Source organism: Seriola lalandi, unplaced genomic scaffold, assembly GCF_002814215.2.
Source record: "Seriola lalandi dorsalis isolate HSWRI2012SDOR001 ecotype SW California unplaced genomic scaffold, Sedor1 jcf7180002054979, whole genome shotgun sequence".
NCBI classification, from domain to species: domain Eukaryota; kingdom Metazoa; phylum Chordata; class Actinopteri; order Carangiformes; family Carangidae; genus Seriola; species Seriola lalandi.
In genome coordinates, this window is record NW_019525529.1 from 415,439 (window position 1) to 438,856 (window position 23,418).

Below are 23,418 nucleotides of genomic sequence, written 5' to 3' on the forward strand. Positions count from 1 at the left end.
TTTTTCAGAATATACTTTAAAGGATGAAAGATAATCAAATGCATTTCTATTGATCTCATATCAGATATTAATACTGACTGAAGTTACAGGAGTCAGAAAGAAGCAGCAGCAGTCGTGGTTTCTCACTCCAGCTCTGTCAGTCTGACTCCAGAGTAAACCGTCTCCTCCTCTTCGCTCCTCTGCTTCCTGCTCTTGCTTTGCTTCTTCCTGTAGTCCACAGCTACGTACTGCACAGCGTCAGACTGCTCACTCTGCAGGAAAACAAGAAAACTGCAGTAAATTACAGGATGGGTCCACACACAAAGAAACGCCACTCGTGTAGGGAGGATATATTTTTGAGCTAACCTGAGTTTCAGTGGCGTATACTGCAACACTCTGCTGGGAATGTGACCCTTAGAAAAAATAAAAAAAATCAGATTTAATCAACTGACCAGTCTAAAAACCAAAACAATCTGCATGGCTCAATACCACTCGGTGAAATCAGACTTCTTCTGTGGTTAAAATGAATTCATTCACCTTCGGACTGCAGATATGTTCTAGTGGCCGTTTTGCAGAGGATACAGACGAGGATGATGTTCAAGATAGAAGACAAGAGTAGAGCTGCAACCACACTCCACAGCAAGACAGGAAGAGTGTACTGTTTCTCTGAGAAAAATAAAGTAATAAAAATGTAAACGTCATGTAAAATCCAATGTAGACTAAGGAAAAAATTGGATTAAAAAAGAAGTAGCTTCAGGAAAACATTATCTCCACTTGTTCCCCTTCATTTCATCTGATGTATACAACGAAAAAATTGGATTAAAAAAGAAGTAGCTTGGATTTTATATAAGACACCATGTCCCAGGATGCAGACATGTTTCTTGTCTTTGAAAATGGATGGATTTGTGATATTAGTTGTAAATACATCACATGAAATGAAGGGGAACAAGTGGAGATAATGTTTTGCTCACCTTCAACCTCCAGTCTCGTTCCTCCCCCGAACAGTATCTCTCCACACGAAGCCACAGCGCAGTAGTACGTCCCAGCATCAGACAGGCTCACACTCCTTTTCCATAAATTGTACACACACCTGCTCTGTGCGGGAGACTCAGACCCTGCGGCCTTCACACACCGACTGCTGCTGTGTGTGTGGACGTACAAGATCCCCAGGTGGGACTTTCCTGTATCCTTTCTGAACCAGTAAACGCTGTGTTCTCCGTCACTGGTCCCAGTGTGCACCGTGCAGTTCAGACTCACGGAGCCTCCTGCCTGCACAGACTCAGACAGCGGCTGCTGGAGGAAAGACCTGCAGCTGGACTCTGGAAACAACAGAAATAAGATGTTAGAAAGAGAAAAGGAGTACATTAAATGCAGGAAGTGTGATGACAAAAATCTAAAACATAAAGCAGATCACCTTTGACAGCCAAAAATGTTCCATTGCTAAATTCAGTGACTGTTACACTGGTTTGTCCACAGTAGTACATGGCTGAATCTGAGTCCTGGACATTAGAAATGTTCAGATGATAGAATCCTGCTCCAGTGTGAACTGAAAATCGTTTGTCGTCTTTAAACTGGTTGTAAAAGGTGTTGTAGGTGACTGAATGTTTGTAGAAAGAGGAAATTATTTGAGGTTGTTCCCCTGCAACCTGCTTGTACCAACACAGGTTTTTGGCACTGGAAGAATAGAAACAAGGTAAAGTCACATTGTCTCCAAGGTTAGCGTAGAGCAGAGCACCATCTGAAAGAGAAAGATAGATTAATGGCCATTGGATGAAAATATGACTGTACACATTAAAATAGTTCTAAAAGTCCTCTCTCGGGATTTTGAATAACAATTTCAAGGTGCTTTCTTAAGATTCAAATCATTTCTAGCTTGAAAAAACAGACGTAATGACTTACAGGCTCCAAAGAGGTGAATCAAGAGCACGTAAAACTTGAACATCCTTCACCCTCCGGTGCTCAGACTCTTCCAGTGTGATGGCAGTTTCAGTAAAGGGGTCGAAGACAAAAAAGCTACACCTTCAGCGGAAGCAGTTTTTACCAGGTCGTGCATATTTGTGGGTGTCAATTGTTGCACAAAAGGAAGTGAGAAGCTCTGATTTGACATTTCACATTGAGATCGTTCCTTTGGCATATTTCTCAGATTTTGCATTAAGGTGGAAACATTTACCAGAGTTCAAACAGTTGTCCAGCAGCTCTTAGAATTTTCCACTGGCCTTAGATAACCCAAAGGGATTTTACTAGAACATCTTCAGCCATTTTGTGGTTGAACTTTGTTCCACTTTTTGTGGTTTGGATGCTTTCTCAGATGTGTAAAGTGCGCCAGGCTTGCGTGCATCCCTTCTGTGCATGCAAATGCACAGAAGGGATGCATTACGCTGATTGGCCTGAGGGGGGCACCAACAGCACTCCAACATGTTTACTGGGTGGGATGTTTGTTGTTACTTTGTGTCAAGCAGTGAGTCTCACAAAGGGTTTGTCTTTTGTCTGTTTCTTCTTCATTTCTATATCACCTTTAAATAACATAAGACATAAAAAGGGTAGTAAGAAAACAAATGGAATAGAATTTGAAATAACAAATAAATAAATACCAAATAACAAAGAATTCAGTATTGATTTAAAGAACTAGAGTTGGAACAGACCTTTATGCGATGCATAAAAACTGAATGCTGCGTCACCTTGTTTAGTTTGGACTCTGTGGAAAGCAAACAGACCTGTCCCAGACGGCCTGAGATATCAGGACAGGTCATAACAAATGTATTTTTTCCCTAAACCAGTCAGTGTTTTATAAACGAACAGGTGTATTGTTAAAGTCAATTATTTGACAAACAGGACATCACTGTAAAGTTCTGAGAACTGGAACAATGTGGTCCACTCTCTCCATCTTACATTGACATTGAATCAGCTGCAGCTCTCTGGACTTTACAGACACTGTAAGATTGATTGTAGATATGAATTCATACTGTGTATTTGAGTTGATTTTTAAAAACTATATTTAGTGTTTATATTGTTAACTATTTACACATTTATATCCGTTGTGCATATGTAGGCCTATGTTTACACAATGGAACCTAGACCTGCTTTGTAATCAGAATGGACATGGAGATCTCATTTAATACAATACTGGACCTTTAAAGTTGTGAAGTTGTGTTCAAAGACCCCAAATTTTTGGAATCTTGCTTGAATTGTGGGTCATATCTAATCATTCTCTCTTTTATCTCATATTTGCATGAGAAAGAGACGTTTACTTTTTGTTTTTGTCTTCATAGCCAAGTACAAAATGTTTGGTGGTTTTGACATGTGACTGCAGTGTGAAAACTTTTTTTTTGGTTGCCTCGTCACCCCCCCACCCACCCCCCTTCTCTCTCTCATACACACTCATGCACACCTCGATATATACAGCAGTGAGACAAAAAGCAGAAGTGCTTGTCACTTTATCTTTAGCTTAATCCTAATTTGAACCTTATTTTTAACTCCATGTCATGCATTTGAAAATAAAGATATGATGTAGTAACGTTATGTGCATTTTGTAAAAAAGAGATTCATTATAAAAGTGCACACATTGTAATAATTCAGAAGTATTGGTTTTCATAAAGAGGAAGTGCCAAAAAAAAACTTGCAACAAGCCAGTAGGTTTCAGTGTAAACCTTGAAGACAACACAATCAAACATGAGCTGTAGTTGCTGTATCGTCACAGACACCTGCACCCTCACAGTGGGTAAAAAATACAAATATAAACACACGCAGGTCGTGATATTAGGAGATAAAATGACATTTGGTACTGATGAAAAAGTCTGACTGGATTGTGACACCCTCTCTTTTTCTTTATTTTGAAAACTTCTGCTTTGCTTGCTTTTATTTCTTGACATCTTAATGTCTTAAGAGAAGCACATCTAAAAACTTTAAAGGTCCCATTGTTGTAGATGTCCATGTGTTGTTTGATTATGAAGCAGGTCTAAGTTCTATATTAATACTGTGAAAGTATCAAAGCCTCAGTCCACAGAGAAATGCACACAGCCTGTATTCAGAAACTGAGCCTTAAAACCAGCCGTCAGGACTTCTGTAACTTTGTGATTTCACAACAAAACAGTCATCGCTCTCTGCCGTGTCCCCCTGGACAAACCATCCAACCTTGCAGGATTTGGTTTCTCTGAGTGTTTACGTGAAATTTGCTAGATTTTTATTCAACCACTCAGAAAATAATCAGCTAATCAGAGGAGAGGCTCAGAGCCTCCTCTCCTCTCATTGGCTTAACGTCCTGTTGTTACTAGAGCTCCAGAGAGAAGCCTGGGAAAGGAGATGTAAAACTACACTGAGATGGTGTGTGGTTCTTTAAACCACAAATATATCTTCTTATACATCAACACACAGGAAACAAGTAAAATGTGGGACCTTTAAACTTCAGAAACGCTTTGAGAGCTACAGATATAGCACAGAGAGTGAAATAAGGAATGACTAAATTTAGTCTAATACCAATATAGTCAATAGTATTTGATCATATAGCAACTACCTGTTTGTGACTTTGCCTGAGACTTTAGGAAAAAGAATTATAAAGGATTCAACATAAAAAATTATAGATATTTAAAAAAAAAAAAAAAAAAAAAAACCAAAGTATATTATGTCACAAGTGTAAATATCTAATGTGCAGGAAAGGCCTGAGAATATGTTGAGGTCAAGAGACAGAGGTCATTGTTGTGATGACTTGAGGAAAGGGGGGCTGTGGAGGTGTTTGTCCGAGATCCATTGGTAGGCCAATCCATAAGGCTCTATGGTCCCAAGGAGGACAGGTGCCCCCTGATGGGATGCTTCCAACAGCCCCACAGTAAAAGGTCTTTCGGACCCTCAGAGAGACTGTTAGCTGTCCGACGTGATGAAGCTGCCTGTGTGTGGACCCTGTCAGATTCTCAGTGACGTGGACTCCCAGGTGCCCTCTGAACAACTGTCCTGCTGATCATAAGGGATATATTTTGCCTCTGTTGCGTCTTCCTAAATTCCACAATCAGCTCAGAAGGAGCTCGAGTTATCACCAGAACTGAAATGCAAAGACGGAAGACCTCGAGTTCATCCCTCAGAGAAAATCTGACTGTTTCATAAATCGTTACGTCAGTTGTGCTGCAGGTGGATCGGATGTTTTCCAATGTTGGAAAAAAAATAATATCTGCAATCAGTGAGCAAAAACTTCCACACAGCAGTAAAACAACTTAGACCAGGAAATAGTCCATCCATCCTTTTTCTTCCGCTTATCCGAAGTCGGGTCGCCGTGGCAGCAGGTGAAGCAAAGTAGTCCAGATGTCCCTCTCCCCAGCAACGTTTTCAAGCTCCTTCTGGGGGATCCTGCGACGTCCCCAGGCCAGATGAGAAATATAATCTCTCCAGCCCGAACCACTTCAACTGGTTCCGACACAAAGGAGCAAAGGCTTTACTCCAAACTCTACTCAGAGCTTCTTACCCTATCTCTACGGCGGGGCTTATGACATTGTAGTGACACCTTAAGTATCACTTGCATAGCACCTTTAATTTAATTCAGCACTGCCTTGCATTTATGAAAACCTTCCCATCCGTCCCCTGTGTATTTAATACAGTCTGGTTGTATGTCTCTGTTGTCATTAAGAAATCACTGAGCTAACTGAATGTACTCAATTCATAGAACACAGTGGTCTATAAATTACACCTTTCATTTCCTGAGTAACAGCTTGTTTTCATAAATCAGCAGACCAAACAATGTGTAATCATAGGCTTGGCTTAGAGGTCTCAACAAATTAGGTTGGTTCTTCTAAGCTGTTCTTCCTTTTGAGGTTTGTAACTTCCTATTACTCTACTTATACGCCCATGAATATAGTGCTGGGTACTATTCCTTACAGCAACATAACATGACACAGACCTCATTGGATTCAGACAAACAGGTGAGTTATTTTTCTGTTTGTACCAGTGGGTTAAAGTGAGAGGCACTCATTACAGATTTTAAAATTTTAATTGAATGTGCATTGATTATTTGCTCTTTTAGTAAAAATCAGATTCGGAGACATAACTTTTTAAAGTTCAGTCTTTATGCAGTGTGCATCAGCGGCAGAGTAGTAACTACAAATGGCTGGCAAATAACACATTGCCCACGCAGGATTGAAAACATGCATTACATTACATTTTATTTAAGCTGTGATCATCAAAGTCCACATCGCCAGGGTTCTCTACCCAATCTGCTACAGCTATGCAATGTCTAATTTAGGCATTTAAATCCGTCTCGAACATGATACACCACTGTTAATGCATTACTGTGTAACTTAAAAATGGCAATTCAGCAACTACGTGTGACTTCATTACTGTTTGTGAAAATCATTAACATGTAGTGGCACATTGTGTCAGATGATAAAATCAGACAGGTTGAGTAAAATTGTATTGAGGATGTGGTGATGTGAAAGATAAGTCTGCAGAAAAATAAGGGCAGAGAGCAGAAATATAAATTCCTCTTTCAGAGAAAGTGACTGTCGAGCAGCCTCGAACACAGCAAAAGATGCTTCGCACGTTACATACACAAAGTGTACACGAGTAAAAGAAAAAAAAACAAAACATTGTTTAACACCCACTAATACCACAAGATGTAATTGTTAGTGGGTGAAATTTGCTTTTGCTGAACAGTGAAGTTTTAAACTGCCTGAGCTCCAGACCACCAATGGGAAAATCAGACTGCGGGGGGGGAGGGGACCCTCCTGCAGGAAATTGTGACATGGTCCAGTGAAGATAAAGAGGGTATTAGGTGCACACTTAGGACATTGTGTATAAGTTTCGACCACTGATATAGGTTATATACATTTTTTTGTGCTGATTTCTTGCTTTGGTATTGATTTTACTCATTACACTTACATTAGAGGTAGATGGGTTAAACATATGATGTTAGTTTATTAGATTTATATTGATCAGTTGGTTTTTTTGATGATAAAGTAGTAGGTTTCATGACTGGGCTTCTGTTTTTGACACTCTATGAGAAATTTAGCGACGTGTGAACTTTCTTGTTATTGTCCCCGTCTTTAAATGTTCCCATCTTTTCTTAATTTCATTTTTTCTATTTAACTTCTTAGTACTGATCTATAAAGAATTAATAAATGATTGATTTTAAAAGGGTTGAAAAGGGTTTAAAAGTGAAACAAACTTGCACAGATCAATAGCATGCAGAAGTCTTCGTCAGCTGTTAAAGTAGCACCCATGTTCTTCTCACCTCTGGTTGGTTTCTTGTTCCGTTTTGGTTAGTAGTTAGTTTGTGAAGAAGGTGATAATGTACGTGAGCTTATAAGACATGTTTTGCATAATTAGAATACCCACAACATGTGTTTGAGCACATATTTGACATGTCATAAACACGTTTTTGCAATGAATTGAAACTGTTTGAATTGTTATATAACTAATATCTCAATACCCCTTTACTGTTACTGAAGGAGAAAACAGAAGAAAGCCAAAACATCCATATGTATACCATACCATATGTATGTACCATATGCTTGTCCTGCTTCAGAACAAATCTGATCACTTGTTAAGTGCCTGTTTAGTTTTATATGCTCTAATCTCTGTTGTAGATCTCAGCAGTGTGAAGTTAGAGGATCCAGACGTTTTCCCTTCAGGATGGTTCACTGTCTTTTCAACATGATGGGAAATATCAGCATTAACCCGTCACCCCAAAAGGTCAACTTGAGCTCTTTGAATATCTTTACCATCTCCCTCCACGGCTTGGTCTCTTCCATTGGCATCATAGAAAACCTCCTTATCCTCGGAGTAGTGGGCTTCCATGTCCGCCGCTCTGTCATCAGCATCTGGATCCTGAACCTCGCGGCCTCCGACCTGCTGGCCACATCCTCCTTGCCTTTCTTCACGCTCTACATGGCACGAGGCAACACATGGACGTTGGGCCCAACCTTCTGCCGCATCCATTCCGCCATCTTCTTTCTCAACATGTTTGTCAGTGGCTTCCTGCTGGCGGTGATTTCTTTGGACCGCTGCCTGGTGGTTGTGAGACCTGTCTGGGCCCAGAACAACAGAAACCCAGAACTTGTGAAGAAGATATGTGGGGGAATTTGGGCCTTGGCTGTGCTCTGCACCATCCCTTTCTACATATATCGTGGCACCATTCACCTACCCAATGGCAAGATTCTCTGTTACTACGATTATGCCCGAGCCCTCCTCCCCAGTGAGCCGTTCGACCTGAAAGCTTTATGCAAGCATCGCAAGGAGGGATTGGCCTTCATGAAGCTCTTCTTAGCCTTCCTGATCCCTCTACTCATCATCATCATCAGCTATTCTGCCGTGAACGCAACCTTGGTGCGCAGAGGCTACCAACGCTCCTTCCGTTTCGTTCGGCTGGTCGTGGCCGTGGTGGTGACCTTTGTGCTCTGCTGGGCTCCATACCACTTCTTCATCATCATGGAGGTGATGGCTCCAAATGGGAGTCCTTTGCAGAAACACGCAAGCAAGGCCCTCCCGATCTCTGCAACCATCGGCTTCCTTAACAGCATCATCAACCCCATCCTGTACGTGTTCAGCTGCCCCGACCTGTGCAAGAAGATCAGACACTCTCTGGGAGCGGTGATGGAGAGTGTTCTGGCTGAGGATCTGATGGAGCTGGCCCGGCGCCGCAGCACCGCTCGCAGCTCTATCAGCACCTCCGACTTTTTGATGAAGCACAGGAATTCCAATGCAACTGTGTGTCTGAAAACCGATGAACAAGATAAGGCTGAAAGTACTGCTAATTCCACTCAGCAGTGAAAAAAAACATAAAGCAAAATTCTCTGATTCCTGCTTTTCTCTAGTTTGGAGTTGCCGTTGATATTTTTATTTTCAGCATAATCCATGTTTAGTTGTTTTAACCTAATAACCTAAAACATTTCACATTGCCTGCACAGATGTTTCAAATTAAAAGCCATCCAGTAGCCGACATGGCATAATCCCTTTTGTTCCTAGCAGGCTTTTAATTTGAAACATCTACAAGTGGCATTAAAGCTCCATATTTTACTCTTTTCCTGGGTTTTATTTGAAGTGTTGATCCATAAGAAGATATATTTGTGGTTTTAAGAACCAAAAACCATCTCAATGTAGTTTTATATCTCCTCTCTCAGGCTTCTCTCTGGAGCTCTAGTAACAACAAGTTGGTGAACCAATCAGAAGAGAGAGGCTCAGGGCCTCTCACCTGATTGGCTGACTGTTTTCTGGGGGATTGAATAAAAAATATAGCAGATTTCAGGTAAAACAGAAAACTAAATCCTGTAAGTTTGGATGGTGGGTCTGGGTGGGTGGGGCTTAGGGCATGGCTGTGAGCTCAGAGCTGTGACTGCTTTCTTGTGACATCACACACTTATACCTTTAAGTTTCATTGATGCTGATTTAATAGTCGACACACGGCGACATGGCAGTACGGATGGAAAGAGTGGTGTCGACATGTACATTATGCTATATTACGCTATGTGTATCATCTTTCCTCAGTGTTTTTTCCCAACTTTGATTAGCAAGTATTTGTGTCAGCCACACCCCCAGCTACCATGACCTATATTTGAATACTGATTTAATTTTAGAATTTACTCCACTTTGAGTTTGATTAGCTCACCTGACTGATATCACTTTAACAAAAATAATAATTAACAAGAGCATTAGAGAATTTAGTTAGGATTACTATAGAGCATTAACTTAATACTCGCACCAGCTATGTGCTTACACTGCAGCTCCTATCCTTCTAAATGAACGAGGAACTGCTGGCACAGGACAAAAAAAACCCAAAAATGAGCAGTATTCTGTGGGTTTTTGTTTTTTTTTTTCATATTTACCTGCTTAACCTTTGTGGAGAGAAGTTATTACTTCTTTTGAAAGTTTGAGTTGTGAGTCACATGCATGAGGTCTCTCACCAGATGTTATCAGTAGCTGTGAGAATTGACACAAGCATGCTTTTGAAATCCCCTGCACAGTTGCTCTTTTTATGATATGTAGATACAATAGAAAATGCATGCCTTTGCATTGTACATCTGCTTCCTTCGATGTAATGTCTATTCCCCTTGATGCAATGAAGTGGCATTAATAAAGAAGAAAAGAGAAGAAAAAGAAAAGCATTGTGGTGTTGCTGTGTGACACTTGCCTTGCAATTATAGAAATGCAGTCATGGCTTGTGTTTCCGTTGTGTTTCACACCAGCTGTTTCTTTCCAGTTACTGACAGCAAACAACTGATTAAGCATTTTTTTTTTTTTTTTTTTTAATTCTATTGTGTTGTAAACATTACAGTCAACAAGAAAACAAAAAAAATCCATAAGGGTTTTCATTTCCATTTAAAGGTCAGTCTCTTTAAAAACACATCTAAATAAAGTTGTATTTCCGATGGTTATATGTCTTTACTTTGAAGGCGCAATTGGTTGTGTTGGTCATCAAAAATATTTTCATTGTTGGAAAATATGAAACAGTGAATTTCCATATTTATAATTCATTATAAAGTATTGAAGTTATTTTGAAGTTCAAGTCTTTGCACTTTGAAATCTTTGTGCTCCACACAAATGTTTCTGTTTTCATCATCTCCTGAATCAGTGTTTCGATGATTATAAAGGAGAATCTCAAATTAAAAACTGTACTAGTAGAATTCTTAGATGACATCCACATAAACAGTGCACATGCATGTCCACTAGGTGGTGCAATTGCTTCAGGTCTGTGGTCAAATCCAAGTTATACAGTTAGAAGATTATTATGTCCAGTTTCACTCTCCCCCTGTGTGTCTGTATGAGCTCTGGTGCTGAGGCTCATCTTTTTTCGAGTGTCTTGCCCCCCTCCCAAACAGGGCAGAGACCTTTGCAACTCTAGTCGAGCATCAGGGCACAGGAAGATGTAGAAGAGGGGATCCAGCAGAGTGTTGAGGCTGGTGAGACCGTAGCACAGGCGGTAGATGAGGAAAATGGAACGTTCCAGTCCACATGGCTCATCGGTCAGCAGCAAGGAGACGAACCTGTATCCGCCCACGAGGTGGTAGGGCCCGAAGACGACGATGAAATTGACGGTGATGACCACCAGGATGCCTACTATTTTGTGGCGCTCATGGTCGGAGAGAGAAGGAGATCGGCGGAGTGTCACCCCGATGTGGGCTGAGGTGTAGCTGAGGGAGGAAGCAGAGGTGTAGGTTAGAATTCAGACTGTTTGTCAGAATAGACAAAGTGACAGTGTGTCCCAGAGAGACAGGAGAAACTGAGGTTTTCTTGTCAGCTGAAAGAAAGTACCTCAGTATCACAAGGATTGCCCTGATGTTCCCTGGTCTACATTCACTCCATGTTTTCAGATGACACCAGACAAATTCCTAATATGTTTAGTGTATTATTTCAAATATTGAAAATTTGAAATTTGAAAGAAGTTCTTGGAGAAAGTCAACTCATTTGACACAGAACAGAATTTGTACATGGACAGGTTTGCAGACACTAGGAACATCCTCACTGATAGCTTGGGGTCAACTCACCCTAGTATGGTACATGGCAGCAGAAAACCAAGGACCACAGTGGTGATCTTGAAGTGGGCGTATCTGGGACTGACGGGGTACTGCTCCAGGCACAGCAGTCTCTCAGAGTCAAACACTGACGGCAGCAGCCCACACAGACAGAACAGGAAGGTGAGGGTCCAGACCGCTACACCTAACATTGCCGCCACCCTTACAGTCCGCACCCTGCGGCTGCTCAGCGGGTACACGATGGCCAGGCAGCGGTCCAGCGCTATCAGGCACAGGAACATGACGCTGGCGTAGACGTTGACATAAAACACGTAGCCGACCAACTCACAGGTCAGCTGGCCGTAGGGCCAGCGGTGCGCACCCTGGAGGTAAAGGATCCACAGTGGGAGGGTGAGCAGCTGCAGGAGATCTGACAGGAGCAGGTTGAGGATGTAGACCAGCTGGCAGCCTCCCCCGCCTGAGCGACCCAGTTGGTACAGTCCCCAGAGAGACAGCAGGTTGCTGGGGAGACCCAAAGAGAAGATCAGGCCGTAGATACAGGTCAGGCCGAACGTGTCCGTGTCCAAGGGGAGGTCGCAGCTGTCATTGGACATGTCTCTGCCTGACATGGGAGAGTAGAGGAGACCTCACTCAGACGTGGACTGACACTCGCAGGTTGACGAGTTGGTGTAGAAATACCCATTCATAAACTCAAAGCAAAAGAAAAAACAAAAAGTCTCAGTCTGACTCATCTAATAGTCCATTGTGTAGTATTCAGAAATGTATTCTCCTCTGCAGGTCAGCTCCAGGTTTTGTGCTGTCAGCCGACCAGTCATAAAAGCATCCAGGATCCATCAGGGGAAAAAAACACCTGCAAAGCAGACAGCATGTGCATTCTCAGATGGTTTACTATCAGCAGGTGCGTGGGGAATTAGACCATATAACAGTCTTTCCACTCACCTCTCTAAGCTGTGAGACCGACTTTGCTCCACTGAAGCTCGCTGCCCGCTCTGCGGCTCGGTGACCTGTGCTCAAGAAATGTTGGGAACACGGTGTCTCGACCAAGCCTTGTCTATTCTGTGATCGTTTCCTCCACAGGAAACCCACTTCTTCAGCTTTAAAGGCAACATCCTGAGGCAGGAGAACGCCTTTCTGCCCCAGAACAAAAACATACACTCTCTCCTTCTCTTACTCCAGTAGTAGAGAGGATGATTGAGGTGGAAAGGGGCTGGGAGGGGAGGAACTACTACACAGTGTCCACTAATGCCCTTTAGATTGTCGCTTGCTGGCTCTGTGCCTTTAAACACATTAAACACATTAACCCTTCTGTTATATGCTGCCTTCAAGCATTCTTTTCAACACATTGGAATATTGTTTTTACTATGTAAGTGTGCAGGAATTTCATTTTGCAGCTTTAGGTGTGTTTTAAAACTAAACAGAGTTACATTTCTGTGTGTGTGTGTGTGTGTGTGTGTGTGTGTGTGTGTGTGTGTGTGTGTGTGTGTGTGTGTGTGTGGTTGTGTGGTTGTGTGTGTGGTTGTGTGTGTGTTTGTGTGTATATGTGTGCACAGGAAACAAGGAAACATGAATCTGTTCATATGACCGCATTACGGGGACTCAAAAAGTAGGTTTCCTCGAAGTAAACCATCAAGTGTATGTTGCGTGTGTGTGTGTTAGATTTGGGGTCAAGGTTGCAGGAGGCTTAGTCTCTGGAGAATGAGTGCAAGTGTATGAGTGCAAGTGTATGCAACGCCTCCCTAAAGGACAAAACCAAGAAGCTGTGTGTGTGAGTGCACACGTCTGATTTGCAAGAGAGAATCGATAGACGGATGAGATTAAAACCACAGAAAGGAAGAGCAGATAACCAACCCTGTAGTGTGACAGATTAAAGCGAAACATTTTCACTCCCCCAGAAATGATATAATTGCTACTGTTTGTAGACGGTGAACATTTATTAAATTCACCCAGGATTAATTTTTCTCAAGCAGCACGGGGAGAAAAACATCTAACACAATTGAAATTGTGTGGCTGAAGAATGGGTATGTTGAGACAATGGGTGTAAGGCAGTATTTTTACAACATGGTTTCAAAGGGAGGAGGGTCTTATCACTCACTTTGTTTCCTTTAAATGTCACCGATCTGTGATTTATTGAATATCCCGCTATTAAGCAGACCACCCTACGCTCACCAGAACTCCGCATGAAGGTCTCTGTGCCCCTGCGTAGATCACTGTGAGGAGACACATATCAGCTGTGCACTGCACAAACAGCAAATCAGCTACAAGGGGAAGGGCCCAGCAGAGAGGCAGAATGATAAGTTGTTCCTGCAGCAGGCTGGCTGCACACTGCAGGAAGTCCTCTGTTCTCTACAGGAATGGCCATGAAAGAGGGAGCCGTACATACTGTATGCACATGGAGAGATGGGGATGAAGTCACTGCCATGTGAGCTCCATCAGCCTTGAGCCGTGAGAACCTGCATCAGTCAGTAAAAACGGGGTCAGAGCTTAAATTCCTGAGTCTGGCTGCCACGACAGAGTTCTGCAAAATGAAGATCATACAGGAAGCTGCAGTGTGAAAGACTGGCAACCTCATTGCTGCATCTGCCTGTCACTTAAAAAGTCACCGCGCCAGTTTGTAGTTATGGTATTTGCTGCATGAAGACAAAGTCTGGCTGATCACCTGTCACATGGCTAGTAATAAACGGTAAACTGCTTCAGAGTGCTTCTGTAAACAACTACAATGCAACATTCATTTTAATATATGTTCTGTCTTTCAATATCTACTTGTTAACTCTCTTTGGAAGCTCTGGGAGAAACAGATATGAAGTTACAGAGTAAATACTGAAGCTCCCACTTCCCACTGCTGCAACCAGTTTAGCATCATCACCCTAACACTTCATCTGGGGCCCTCTAGCTCTGTGGAATAACACATGGATACCGACACACTTTGCTGATCACTGAACAAAAATTAGATTTTACTCTTTATTTTTATTTTTATGTTTATTTTACCTTTTTCTTTTCTTATTTTTAAACTCTTTTTTTCCTTACTTTATTTTTAGAGGCTGCAGGGGGCTGGTTTTGTTTTCACTATGTGAGCCTGTGTGTGTGTGTGTGTGTGTGTGCGTGTGTGTGTGTGTGTGTGTGTGTGTGTGTGTCCATTGGCAAATGTGGCCTACCATAGAGGTGGTTTTTAGTTATTATTTTGTAGGCATCTATGGACAAATTTTGTCACCATGATAATGTCACAACTGCACAAGATACAGACACAAAACTTTACTCATGTGTAGTTTAGATCAAAGTAAAGGGTGTGGTCTGCTTGATGCCATGGCTGGTGTGATCCCAACCCCAGATGGTCTCTGGTTTAATTCCAATCAGGCTTGTAAAGGACATTTGAGCAGAATATGGTGAAACATCTTCAGCTCTGCTGCCGGTTTCATTTCTACTACTTTTTCTCCTCGGTGCCTGAGCTCTGTTTGATCTTGCCTGAGGTTTTTCTCCAAATGTAGCAGCTAACAAAAAAAAGAAAAAACACCATGCTCTCACATATGTGTGTGGTTTGCAGTACTGAACTCAAGGAAATTGTGACAAGCCCTGTTTTCAATTGCAGTCTCTTTAAAGGTTGATATTATGTTGATAGAATCTTGATATATTAGCACACACTGTGCTTAAGTAAAAGTACAGTTTGTTATAATACAGTTATACAGGGATTCATTTCTTTATAATTACAAAGCTACTCACATTTATCAGCATTTAAAAAAAATAATAATAATAATAAGAGCCCTAAAAAAGATTAAAAACAAAAATAGTGCTCCAGTGTTTTAGATTTTAGATTTTGTCTGTACACAGTCCACATGAGCTCTCACTAGGTTCTTCTTCAGGCATATCGCTTGTTAGTCATACAGGAAGTGGGCGAAACTAATCAGAAACTCACCGTGATCAGGTTTTCAGGTGGAGACTGTCAACTTTTTTAGTTAATATGGGAGTGATGCAATGATGTACCACGCTGCTATTGTCAGGAAGAAGAAGTCCTTTGCTTTATTAAAGTTTGACATGTTTCCAATCCAAACAGAACTACAACTATGGAAACTAGCTTCGAAAAATAGTGTTTAGGACTGGGAAGCTTGAAAACAGAAGGTTTGGGCAGAATTGGATTGGAATTGGAATTGGGGTTTTTCCTCCAACATCTTTGGTAAAAACATTTCTATGAGTGCTTGCGTCTAAAATAAACATTTCACACTAATTTACAGTTTCAGATTTTTATTTTCTGAAAAAGTTTAAAGCACGAGGCAGAAATGTGTGTAAACTGTTAATAAGTCTCAGCTGCTCTTTAACTCATATGGATGCTTGAGTGGTAATGATTTATTGAACTGAAAAACACTCAGCGGTTATGTTTGAATCCGTCACTCTGCTTTCATCTTTCTCCTGAACCTCCGGCAGCAGAGAATCCGACAGACTAAGACTGAAACCCAGACAAAGGCTCCGATGACGGCCGTGATTAAAAGAGCCACATCCAGGCAGAAGTAGGAGTACCAAGGCAGACTGAATCCTGCCGCCTGCAGATGGGCTGCTCCTTTGTTCCTGATGACGTACTCAATCCAAAAGATGGCGGTGTCCATCGGAGACATCGGCTGGTCGTGATGTAGCTTGGAGAGACGCTGAATGTTGCTTCGGTATGAGGGAGTGTCCAGGATGTCCTTTAGAGCCTCGAGGAAGTCTTCCTTGGTGAGTGACTTCACCTCTACTGTCCGTGCTGCCCCGCGCACCTTCAGCCGGTGCAGGTTGTCAAACTGGTCAAAGAGGAGCGGCAGGCCCACAACGGGAACACCGTGGTAGATAGACTCATACATCCCGTTGGTGCCTCCGTGGGCCACAAAGGCACGAGTCTTGGGGTGTCCCAGGATATCTTTCTGAGGCAGCCATTTTACCAGCAGGGTGTTGTTCCCCAGGGACGACGGCCTTTCCCCCACAAACCTCCACACCACCTTCTGAGGGAGTTCCGCAAAAGCAGCGGCGATGGCCTCCGTGACATCACGAGGCAGGGCCGACACGAACGTCCCCAGGGACATGACCACCACGCCGTGCTCCCCAGAGCTCTGCATGAAGGCCTCCAGCTCAACAGGGAGGGGTCTGGCCTCCTTGCACTGGAACCCCCCTATGTAGACCACGTTGGGCATGGTGGGCCGCGGGAACTCAAAGACAAAGTCCGCCCTCACTAGCCAGATATCAGCTGCATACTCCAAAGACAGCAAGTCCGTTCCAGGAGGGAAATGGCGTTGGAGCAGATCCGAGTAGGCTGCGTTGATGATAAAATGCTGTTCGACAAGACTGATGAGATAATGCAACACATTCTTGGTCCTCTCCGGAAAATCCATCCGATCCTGAAGTTCAGTTCCTTGCACGGGGATATAAGAGACAGGAGAGGGAGCTATGGTGAAATGGCTCTCCCCAGTATTAATCCAGCGCACGTTGAAAACCATGGGCAGCTTGAGGTAACTACCCAAAAGGACTCCTATAGTCAGGCCAGGGTCTGTTAACATTAAGTCAAACTTGGCATCCTTTAGCTTCTTCATGAAAACAGGGTCATCCAACATTGTAGCAGCCGCTCTGGCGAGGATCTTGTGGCCCTTTGCCAACATGGATGTGAGTAAGCGCCGTTGGCAGAAGCTGCTTAAGAAACTCAGCGACTTGCGGCACTCCATCACGTCTTGTAGCATTTTATTGTAGTAGTCCTTGTCCGACTCGTCCTCCAGCATGGTCACGTTAATAGAGGTATAAATGGGAGAGTTACTGGGAATGTACCAGCTCTTGGCCGAGCGCAGCACGGTGATTTCGTGGCCTCTGGAGTGCAGCTCTCGGAGGATCACCTCCATGTTGATCCAGTGGCTGCCATCAACGGGCACCACCACAATCCTGCTGCCGCTGCAACAACTGGGTGTGAGCAGCAGGAAGCAGAGCCCTGTCAGGAGTATGGGGATTGTGCTGGACATGACCTGGGAGAAACAACAGACACAAATACATCACTGTCTGTCTGAACCTGAAACAACATCTGTAATTTGTGCTGTGTAATAATATCTAAGATGTGGTCAGTAGTAAGTTGTGTTTGACAGGAGCAGAGATCAGAAGCTGACCAGGTGTGATATGAAGTTTTCCACAATTCATTTTCTATGGAATGCAAACGAATTGCATTGCAGGGCATTTTGGGGAAGAGGGAGTAAATGAGGAAATGAACAATATCTTCCTGCCTGCTCCAGAATGATTTACAGAGCTGCAAAACTGACAACGAGACAGCGATGAAGTGCTGAGTCAAGAAGGTTAGTCTTCACCTGTTGTGGTCTGTGGAGGAGAAGATCAGTATTTTAGTGAGGGGTCCTTTTTGTATGTCTCTTACCTCTGGGATTACAGATACACACTATAATCATTTATATGTTATATTATACAGACCCACAGCAGCAAGCAAGAAATGGCAAAGTAAATGTCACAGTATTTGTTTGTTTTCCCATTCTCTTCTACTCTAGCCAAGCTGTTCCGCATGTGGTCTGTTCAGCAGCATTTTAAGACATATGCACTTCAGAAATGTGACCATCAAAAGTATTTTCTAAGCCATTTGTTCTGCTCAGGGTCACAGGGGGCTGAAGGCTGTTCCAGCAAAGCAAGAAGAACTATAACTGTTCTAAAAATGTATTTTATAAACGGTATAATCACATCTGATCTGATTGTATTTAATGCAGTACTAGTTGAAGCCGGTGTAATTAAATTGCTCTGTTAAAAGTTAATCACGTGTCTCACCTCGTTCTTGCTGTATCAAAATCCAGAAATCTGTCTTGAGCTCCAGGTCCTGAGTGAGCCAGGACTATGTGGTATCTGTGTTTCCACACAGCTTAACTTTTACACACATGGGCCCCATTCGTCCAGGACAAAGTCCAGCGTGCGGATCAGATGTAACTTACAAAGGTCTCAAGTGTTGTAAATAGCAAAGTTTGATGTTAAGAGCACTGGTATGAGTTACCATACTAGTGTGCGTATTGGATATCATTTATGGCTTTGTCAATGGAGTTACCCCACATTTTACATTTATCTTAAAAATGTCAAGTCATTTCAATTTTTCCTGGCTTTCTATTCACATGTCCACTCATGTAACAGAATCAGTACAAGATAAAGTTATCAGATGGACTTGAATGGCTTCTTTTTTTTTTTTCCCAATCAATGGGTTGGTTTTGTGTGTGTGTGTGTGTGTCAGTGCAAAGTTACTCCTCAGTTCATTCCCTGCTCAGCTCAACACTGCTGCTAGATTCCCATGTGAGCGCTCACAGGCACCTCTCACTTGCCGCCTTCCCATGCTCATGAGGCAGAGGATAAAAATGCAGTTAATCCGTCTGAGCTGGATGAGGAAACTAGAAGGAGAACAAGGGGTAAAATTCAGGGAAGCATGAGACGGGAGTGGCAGAGAAGGAGGGAAGGAGGAAGTAGCAAGGTCACACAGCGGAGGGAAAATAAAGTGAACATGGGTGATTACAATAACGGCACGACTCACCGTTCAACAGTCATATCAGTGGACTGCACCCTTCCCCTCCTCTCCTCTTGCCTCTGTGGAGTTATGTAAAGCTGAGTCTGCGAACAAGAGTCGGCTAGAGGTAACAGCAGAGCACAGAGATGAGGACATGCAGCTCGTAGATGAATACAGTACATTTACCGCAGTGATACAGTGTCGACTGAAGTCCATTAGGTTGCTACATTTCTTTTGCTCCCTCGCCTCAATGGCTAACAAGAGCTAACGTTTCAGATCAGTCTTATTGTATCGTGAGTTATGAGAATTACCTTCCAAAAAGTCCCCAGAGCAGCCATCTTATCAACAAAAAAAAAAAGAATAAGATGCATTAATGATCACTGCTATGTACAGTGGGAGTGTAGCAGTAACCTCTGAGAGCAGCTCAAGCGATCACATGATTAGTCAGATGTCCAGTCAGAGCAGGAGCATCCAATCAGATGCAAAGATTTCATCTCACAGCACTTCTGTCCCACAGATCAGTTTGTAAAAAATAATAAAAAAATTAAAAAAACATGCATTTTCTCTTCATGTGTGAGTCTTTAATGTCTCCAATAGTATTTAATAAGTATTACCAACTATATAAATTGTTGAATTATAAGAATTGTAAGAAATTGGAAAAGCCGAACTGAAGAAAGAGTGAAATCTGCTGCTGTTAGAGAAGGCACAGGTCAGAAAAAAAAAAGAGAAAAAAACAGACAAAACAACACAAAGGGAAGAAGCACACTGACACGCACAGAGTCTGGAAACAATGCCAGCTTTATCATTTTTGCTTGCACCCCACAACAGTGCAAACCAGCGGCCTACGTCCCAACAAAAGGGCATTTGACATCTTACAGCAAAGCCACAACTGCAGCTGGTAGGATAAAACTATTACATCATAGTAATCAAGAATTAATGTGAAAGATTTTTTTTTTCATTTAAGTCCCAAATTTCCCATTTAGCTGTTTTTTTTAAAGGTTCCATACTGTACACTGATCTGGTGTTGAGTGTTGATCCATAAGAAGATATATTTGCTCAGTGTAGTTTTATATCTCCTCTCTCAGGCTTCAAAATCCTGCAAGGTTGGATGGTGGGTCCAGGTGGGCGGGGCTTGGGACATGACCTAAATATACCTACCTAAATATGCGACCTTTAATTAGGAGCCCAGATAACAGGAAAATATAAAGTAGTCAGCTGACCAAACACTGTTAGTAGGCAGTTTGATAAATGAGGGACCATATTTATTTATTTTTATCTATTTATTTACTTGAAATAGTGCTTAGACATTTTTAAATTTTTGGAACTAAAAATAATCCCTACCTCAGAGCAGGACATGAGAGCTATTCCTATTCATCACAGCAAAACAAAATAAAACTGATCACGACTTCAGCTGCAAATTCAACACAAAGGCTCAGAGATGATTTGATGCAGGTTAAGTGAAATGAATGACAAAGATAACATAATGTATTTAAGATCAGCAGAAATGATATGATACATCACTTAGAAAGGGCTTGATAGAAAGTGTTATCATGTTATTTGGAGTTTGTAAGTTTTGTCTGTGGAGTCCTGGGAGTTCTATCAGTATCTGTCAGTCATCTTAATCATATTCTGGACTGTTCGCACGTATTTGTCTTATCATTTTCCACCTGCTGCCAAACAGGTTAAGACAGCTCCGTAGATGTGATAGGATGACGTGCCTGGACTAGGAAAGCTGATAAAATTCTTTTACATCTCCGTCTAAAAGTATATCCAAACATGCATCAGTGTGACTTGTCTAAGTCACAACTGATTTTTGAGATTAGAGAGATTAGCGACCAAAAAAATATGTAGAAATAAGTAGAGAACAAGAGGTTGCATGGCGCCGGAGGTCACGACCTCTTAAGGAATGGCTGAGATCATTGGCTGAGAGGTGATGACTGTGGGCTGGATGTGCATTTGCTGGGCACCTATGTACGGTTGCTGGGGGTTGAGGACAGCGAGAGTCAGCCTGCGTCTCTTTATCTCTCTGGCCATCTGGCACCATGAGCAGACATTGCAGAAATAGGCATACACACAGTCAGATCCCATGTCTCCCTGAGCAGAGACACACAAAATGGAAAAAAAATGTAACAGCTGTTAATATATATATAAAAAAGACCTGGCGAAGTTTTCCCTTTATCTAAACTCACCTGGATTTTGTAGTGGTAGCGCATGGCCACTCTCATGGACATGGCGACAATTGGACAGAGGATGATGTTATCCAACAGGGGGAGACAAAAACACTCTCCAAAGTTAGTGCTGGTGGTGCAGGTGAGGCAAGGGCAGCACCAGAGGCCAAAGCAACCTGGAACGAGGCACAGATGATAACAGGCCCTATCTCGAGAGGCAGTAACAGCTCCTTTATCGTTATTCTAAATATGCCTGGTAATTTTGGAAAACATTTCAGATTTCAGATTTATGTTTAGAGCATTCGAAACTGGTCTACATGTAGAAGGAAAAACTGCTTCTCGGGATTTATGTGCTAAGGTTTAAAAGGCAACTACAAACTTGATGCTGAGACGTTTGCTATATGAAAATATATACTAAAGTATGGAAGCCTGTCTTTGCATTTTTTTAGACCAGTCTGCTTTTTATTGTCCATGAATATTGATCACATTTTATTCTGGTTGTGCACAGTTTTTCTTCAAATTGAATCAGAAGGGTCCAATATTTTACACTTTTCTTGCATTTTATTTGAAGTTTTGATATCCATAAGAAGATATATTTGTGGTTTTGAAGGTTCTGTAAATTATTTTAAACAATAATATAGCAGCAAACAACTATCAACAACTAGTGCAGTAAGCAGCGTTCAGGTGCTCCACTGATTCTCATGTTATTCGGCTAAAAACGCCTCCAACAAAGAAAGAGAGAAGACCAGAGCAGAGGCGGACTGGCCATGAGGCGGACTGGCTCAAATCCCGGTCAGGTGGTGGACCGTGAAAGCATGACTCCTAGCGTGGGCTAATGGTTGTGGTTAGATTGGGTTATTGTGTCTGTTGCTGTGTACATGGTAACTATATTCAGTTGTGTTTCTTGTTTTGTGTTTAGTGGCCACTTTCACTGTGCTCCGTAAGACCTTGCTGACTGACAATGTGAAAGGAGGGGAGGGGGGTTGTGGCCAAACAGAGGTCGGAGGTGTGTCTTACGAAACATTTGTTTTGTTCTGAGATGCTGGTGGTCTGGTGCCACATCTAGTGGCGGTGACGATCGTTTACAGAACCTTTAAGTAATTAATGTAATTAATGTTTAACTTCTCCTCTCAGACTTTTCTCCGGAGCTCTAGGTGGGTGCGGGTGGGTGGGGCTTGGGGCTAGAGCTGAGGGCGGTGACTGCTTTGTTGTTACGTCGCAAAGTTACAGAAGTCCTGATGGCTTGTTTCCAGGCTCAGTTTCTGAATACAGGCTGTGTGCATTCCAGTGGACTGAACGCTTTGATACTTTCACAGTATTAATATAGAACGTAGACCTGCTTTATAATCAGAAAAGACATGGAAATCTACCTCGATAAAATATGGAACCTTTAATGTAGGGCTGTAGTCTGTTATCTATTAATTGTCTCAGCCCTAAAGATCAGAATTTTATAAGCAAATTGAGACTAATTGTGGCTTGTCATCACAACAGAATACATAACGTTGACATTTCTCCACTTCAGTAATCTGGACTACAGCCCTAGTTTAAAGTAAGCTCAAGAGTCCAGACTGTAATGTCACTATTTGCATGCACCGGTGAAAGGCGTCGTAGTGAGAAAACTGCAAAATGTGGCTGCACAGAACCAGACTCACAGATTTGAAGATCATCGAAGCAGTCACAGATTCCAGTGCTCCACTGAATAGACTGGACAGCGACCAGCGTTGGAGGCTGAGGCTGAGGCTGCTGGTTGTTGATGATCAAATTTGTTGTCATGGCGACCACTCAAATCAGGAAGGCCTGAAAGTGCAAACATGTATTTTTATTTTTCCTCATGGGATTCCGTCTACATTCACTGCACCTTTTCAAAGTTGACCTCGAGCCCAAATATCTTAACAAAGCTCCCCAGACGCTCGCTGCTTCAAAACCTTTCCTTCCTTCAATTGTTCCGCGTCATGATATGGTTCATTTCAACCCCCATCACACTGTTCACACCATTTACTCACATACCTGGCATGTTTTATCACTCGGTGACAGCTGTTTACTATTAATCAAAACACATTTCAGCACGAATTTCACATGAACCCGAAGCCCGTGTTCATAATATAAACGGACTCATACAGCATCTTCACACGGGTACTAGAAAATCCAGCCCACGGCCTTCTAATACAGTAATACAGACTTTAATTTCATAAACACTCACCTGCCGTTGGAACTTCTTTGTCGCGTTGGAACATCTGGTTTGAACACATGGAGCAAAAAGTGGATATTTGATGCTTCAAGGCACGGCCCAACTGGCAGATTTGCATGTGTGGTTTGCATAGGACACTGCACACTGAGATTTACT

General features: G+C 42.4%; 5 protein-coding genes across 15 annotated transcripts in view; 1 reads left to right on the plus strand and 4 right to left on the minus strand.

The window, feature by feature from the left end:
- Nucleotides 1-2,164, minus strand: part of LOC111646981 (uncharacterized) — a 4,778-nt gene extending 2,614 nt beyond the window's left edge. The window contains exons 1-6 of one of the 2 annotated variants that reach the window (XM_023396588.2): nucleotides 1,879-2,162; nucleotides 1,394-1,717; nucleotides 951-1,298; nucleotides 517-645; nucleotides 346-392; nucleotides 55-251 (exon numbers count right to left, since the gene is read on the minus strand). In XM_023396588.2, coding sequence (XP_023252356.1) covers nucleotides 123-251; nucleotides 346-392; nucleotides 517-645; nucleotides 951-1,298; nucleotides 1,394-1,717; nucleotides 1,879-1,921 — 1,020 coding nt within the window. In that variant the 5' untranslated portion in view covers nucleotides 1,922-2,162 and the 3' untranslated portion in view covers nucleotides 55-122. Of the gene's footprint in view, nucleotides 1-54; nucleotides 252-345; nucleotides 393-516; nucleotides 646-950; nucleotides 1,299-1,393; nucleotides 1,718-1,878 lie in introns of those variants that run through there. The other variant, XM_087171214.1, reaches the window with a different exon arrangement.
- Nucleotides 1-9,243, plus strand: part of LOC111646962 (prostaglandin D2 receptor 2-like) — a 19,358-nt gene extending 10,115 nt beyond the window's left edge. The window contains exons 1-2 of one of the 2 annotated variants that reach the window (XM_023396567.2): nucleotides 5,779-5,882; nucleotides 7,545-9,243. In XM_023396567.2, the coding sequence (XP_023252335.1) occupies nucleotides 7,591-8,727 (1,137 nt within the window). In that variant the 5' untranslated portion in view covers nucleotides 5,779-5,882; nucleotides 7,545-7,590 and the 3' untranslated portion in view covers nucleotides 8,728-9,243. Of the gene's footprint in view, nucleotides 1-5,778; nucleotides 5,883-7,544 lie in introns of those variants that run through there. The other variant, XM_087171207.1, reaches the window with a different exon arrangement.
- A 946-nt stretch (nucleotides 9,244-10,189) lies between these two features.
- Nucleotides 10,190-15,273, minus strand: LOC111646979 (G protein-coupled receptor 4). The gene is made up of 2 exons (XM_087171208.1): nucleotides 11,439-15,273; nucleotides 10,190-11,084 (listed from the first exon to the last, which is right to left on the minus strand). The coding sequence occupies exons 1-2, from the start codon at nucleotides 12,032-12,034 to the stop codon at nucleotides 10,661-10,663; spliced, it is 1,020 nt and encodes a 339-aa protein (XP_087027334.1). The 5' UTR covers nucleotides 12,035-15,273; the 3' UTR covers nucleotides 10,190-10,660.
- Nucleotides 15,274-15,411: 138 nt separating this feature from the next.
- On the minus strand, nucleotides 15,412-18,982 carry ugt5g1 (UDP glucuronosyltransferase 5 family, polypeptide G1). 9 transcript variants are annotated; one of them, XM_087171206.1, is made up of 4 exons: nucleotides 18,934-18,982; nucleotides 18,711-18,793; nucleotides 17,645-17,735; nucleotides 15,412-17,392 (listed from the first exon to the last, which is right to left on the minus strand). In XM_087171206.1, the coding sequence occupies exon 4, from the start codon at nucleotides 17,387-17,389 to the stop codon at nucleotides 15,803-15,805; it is 1,587 nt and encodes a 528-aa protein (XP_087027332.1). In that variant the 5' UTR covers nucleotides 17,390-17,392; nucleotides 17,645-17,735; nucleotides 18,711-18,793; nucleotides 18,934-18,982; the 3' UTR covers nucleotides 15,412-15,802. The 9 variants fall into 9 exon arrangements, with proteins under 9 accessions (XP_087027332.1, XP_087027330.1, XP_087027329.1 ...); XM_087171204.1 differs by lacking the exons at nucleotides 18,711-18,793; nucleotides 18,934-18,982 and adding an exon at nucleotides 18,189-18,427 and having other exon boundaries at nucleotides 17,681-17,735; XM_087171203.1 differs by lacking the exons at nucleotides 18,711-18,793; nucleotides 18,934-18,982 and adding an exon at nucleotides 18,189-18,427.
- On the minus strand, nucleotides 18,615-23,362 carry LOC111646977 (cornifelin-like). Its single transcript, XM_023396584.2, has 6 exons — nucleotides 23,275-23,362; nucleotides 22,727-22,871; nucleotides 21,096-21,250; nucleotides 19,218-21,000; nucleotides 18,934-19,027; nucleotides 18,615-18,793 (listed from the first exon to the last, which is right to left on the minus strand). The coding sequence occupies exons 2-4, from the start codon at nucleotides 22,845-22,847 to the stop codon at nucleotides 20,806-20,808; spliced, it is 471 nt and encodes a 156-aa protein (XP_023252352.1). The 5' UTR covers nucleotides 22,848-22,871; nucleotides 23,275-23,362; the 3' UTR covers nucleotides 18,615-18,793; nucleotides 18,934-19,027; nucleotides 19,218-20,805.
- Nucleotides 23,363-23,418: the final 56 nt, after the last annotated feature.

What these genes read in the sequence shown, in the direction of transcription:
- ugt5g1 (XM_087171206.1), bottom strand. Translation starts at nt 17,389, where the DNA reads ATGTCCAGCACAATCCCCATACTCCTGACAGGGCTCTGCTTCCTGCTG.
- LOC111646979 (XM_087171208.1), bottom strand. Translation starts at nt 12,034, where the DNA reads ATGTCAGGCAGAGACATGTCCAATGACAGCTGCGACCTCCCCTTGGAC. An exon ending in CTGCCATGTACCATACTAGG is followed by an intron (nt 11,085 to 11,438) that starts GTGAGTTGACCC and finishes TTCCTCCCTCAG; the next exon opens with CTACACCTCAGCCCACATCG.
- LOC111646977 (XM_023396584.2), bottom strand. Translation starts at nt 22,847, where the DNA reads ATGACAACAAATTTGATCATCAACAACCAGCAGCCTCAGCCTCAGCCT. An exon ending in CTTCGATGATCTTCAAATCT is followed by an intron (nt 21,251 to 22,726) that starts GTGAGTCTGGTT and finishes GCCTCGTTCCAG; the next exon opens with GTTGCTTTGGCCTCTGGTGC. An exon ending in GCTACCACTACAAAATCCAG is followed by an intron (nt 21,001 to 21,095) that starts GTGAGTTTAGAT and finishes GTCTCTGCTCAG; the next exon opens with GGAGACATGGGATCTGACTG.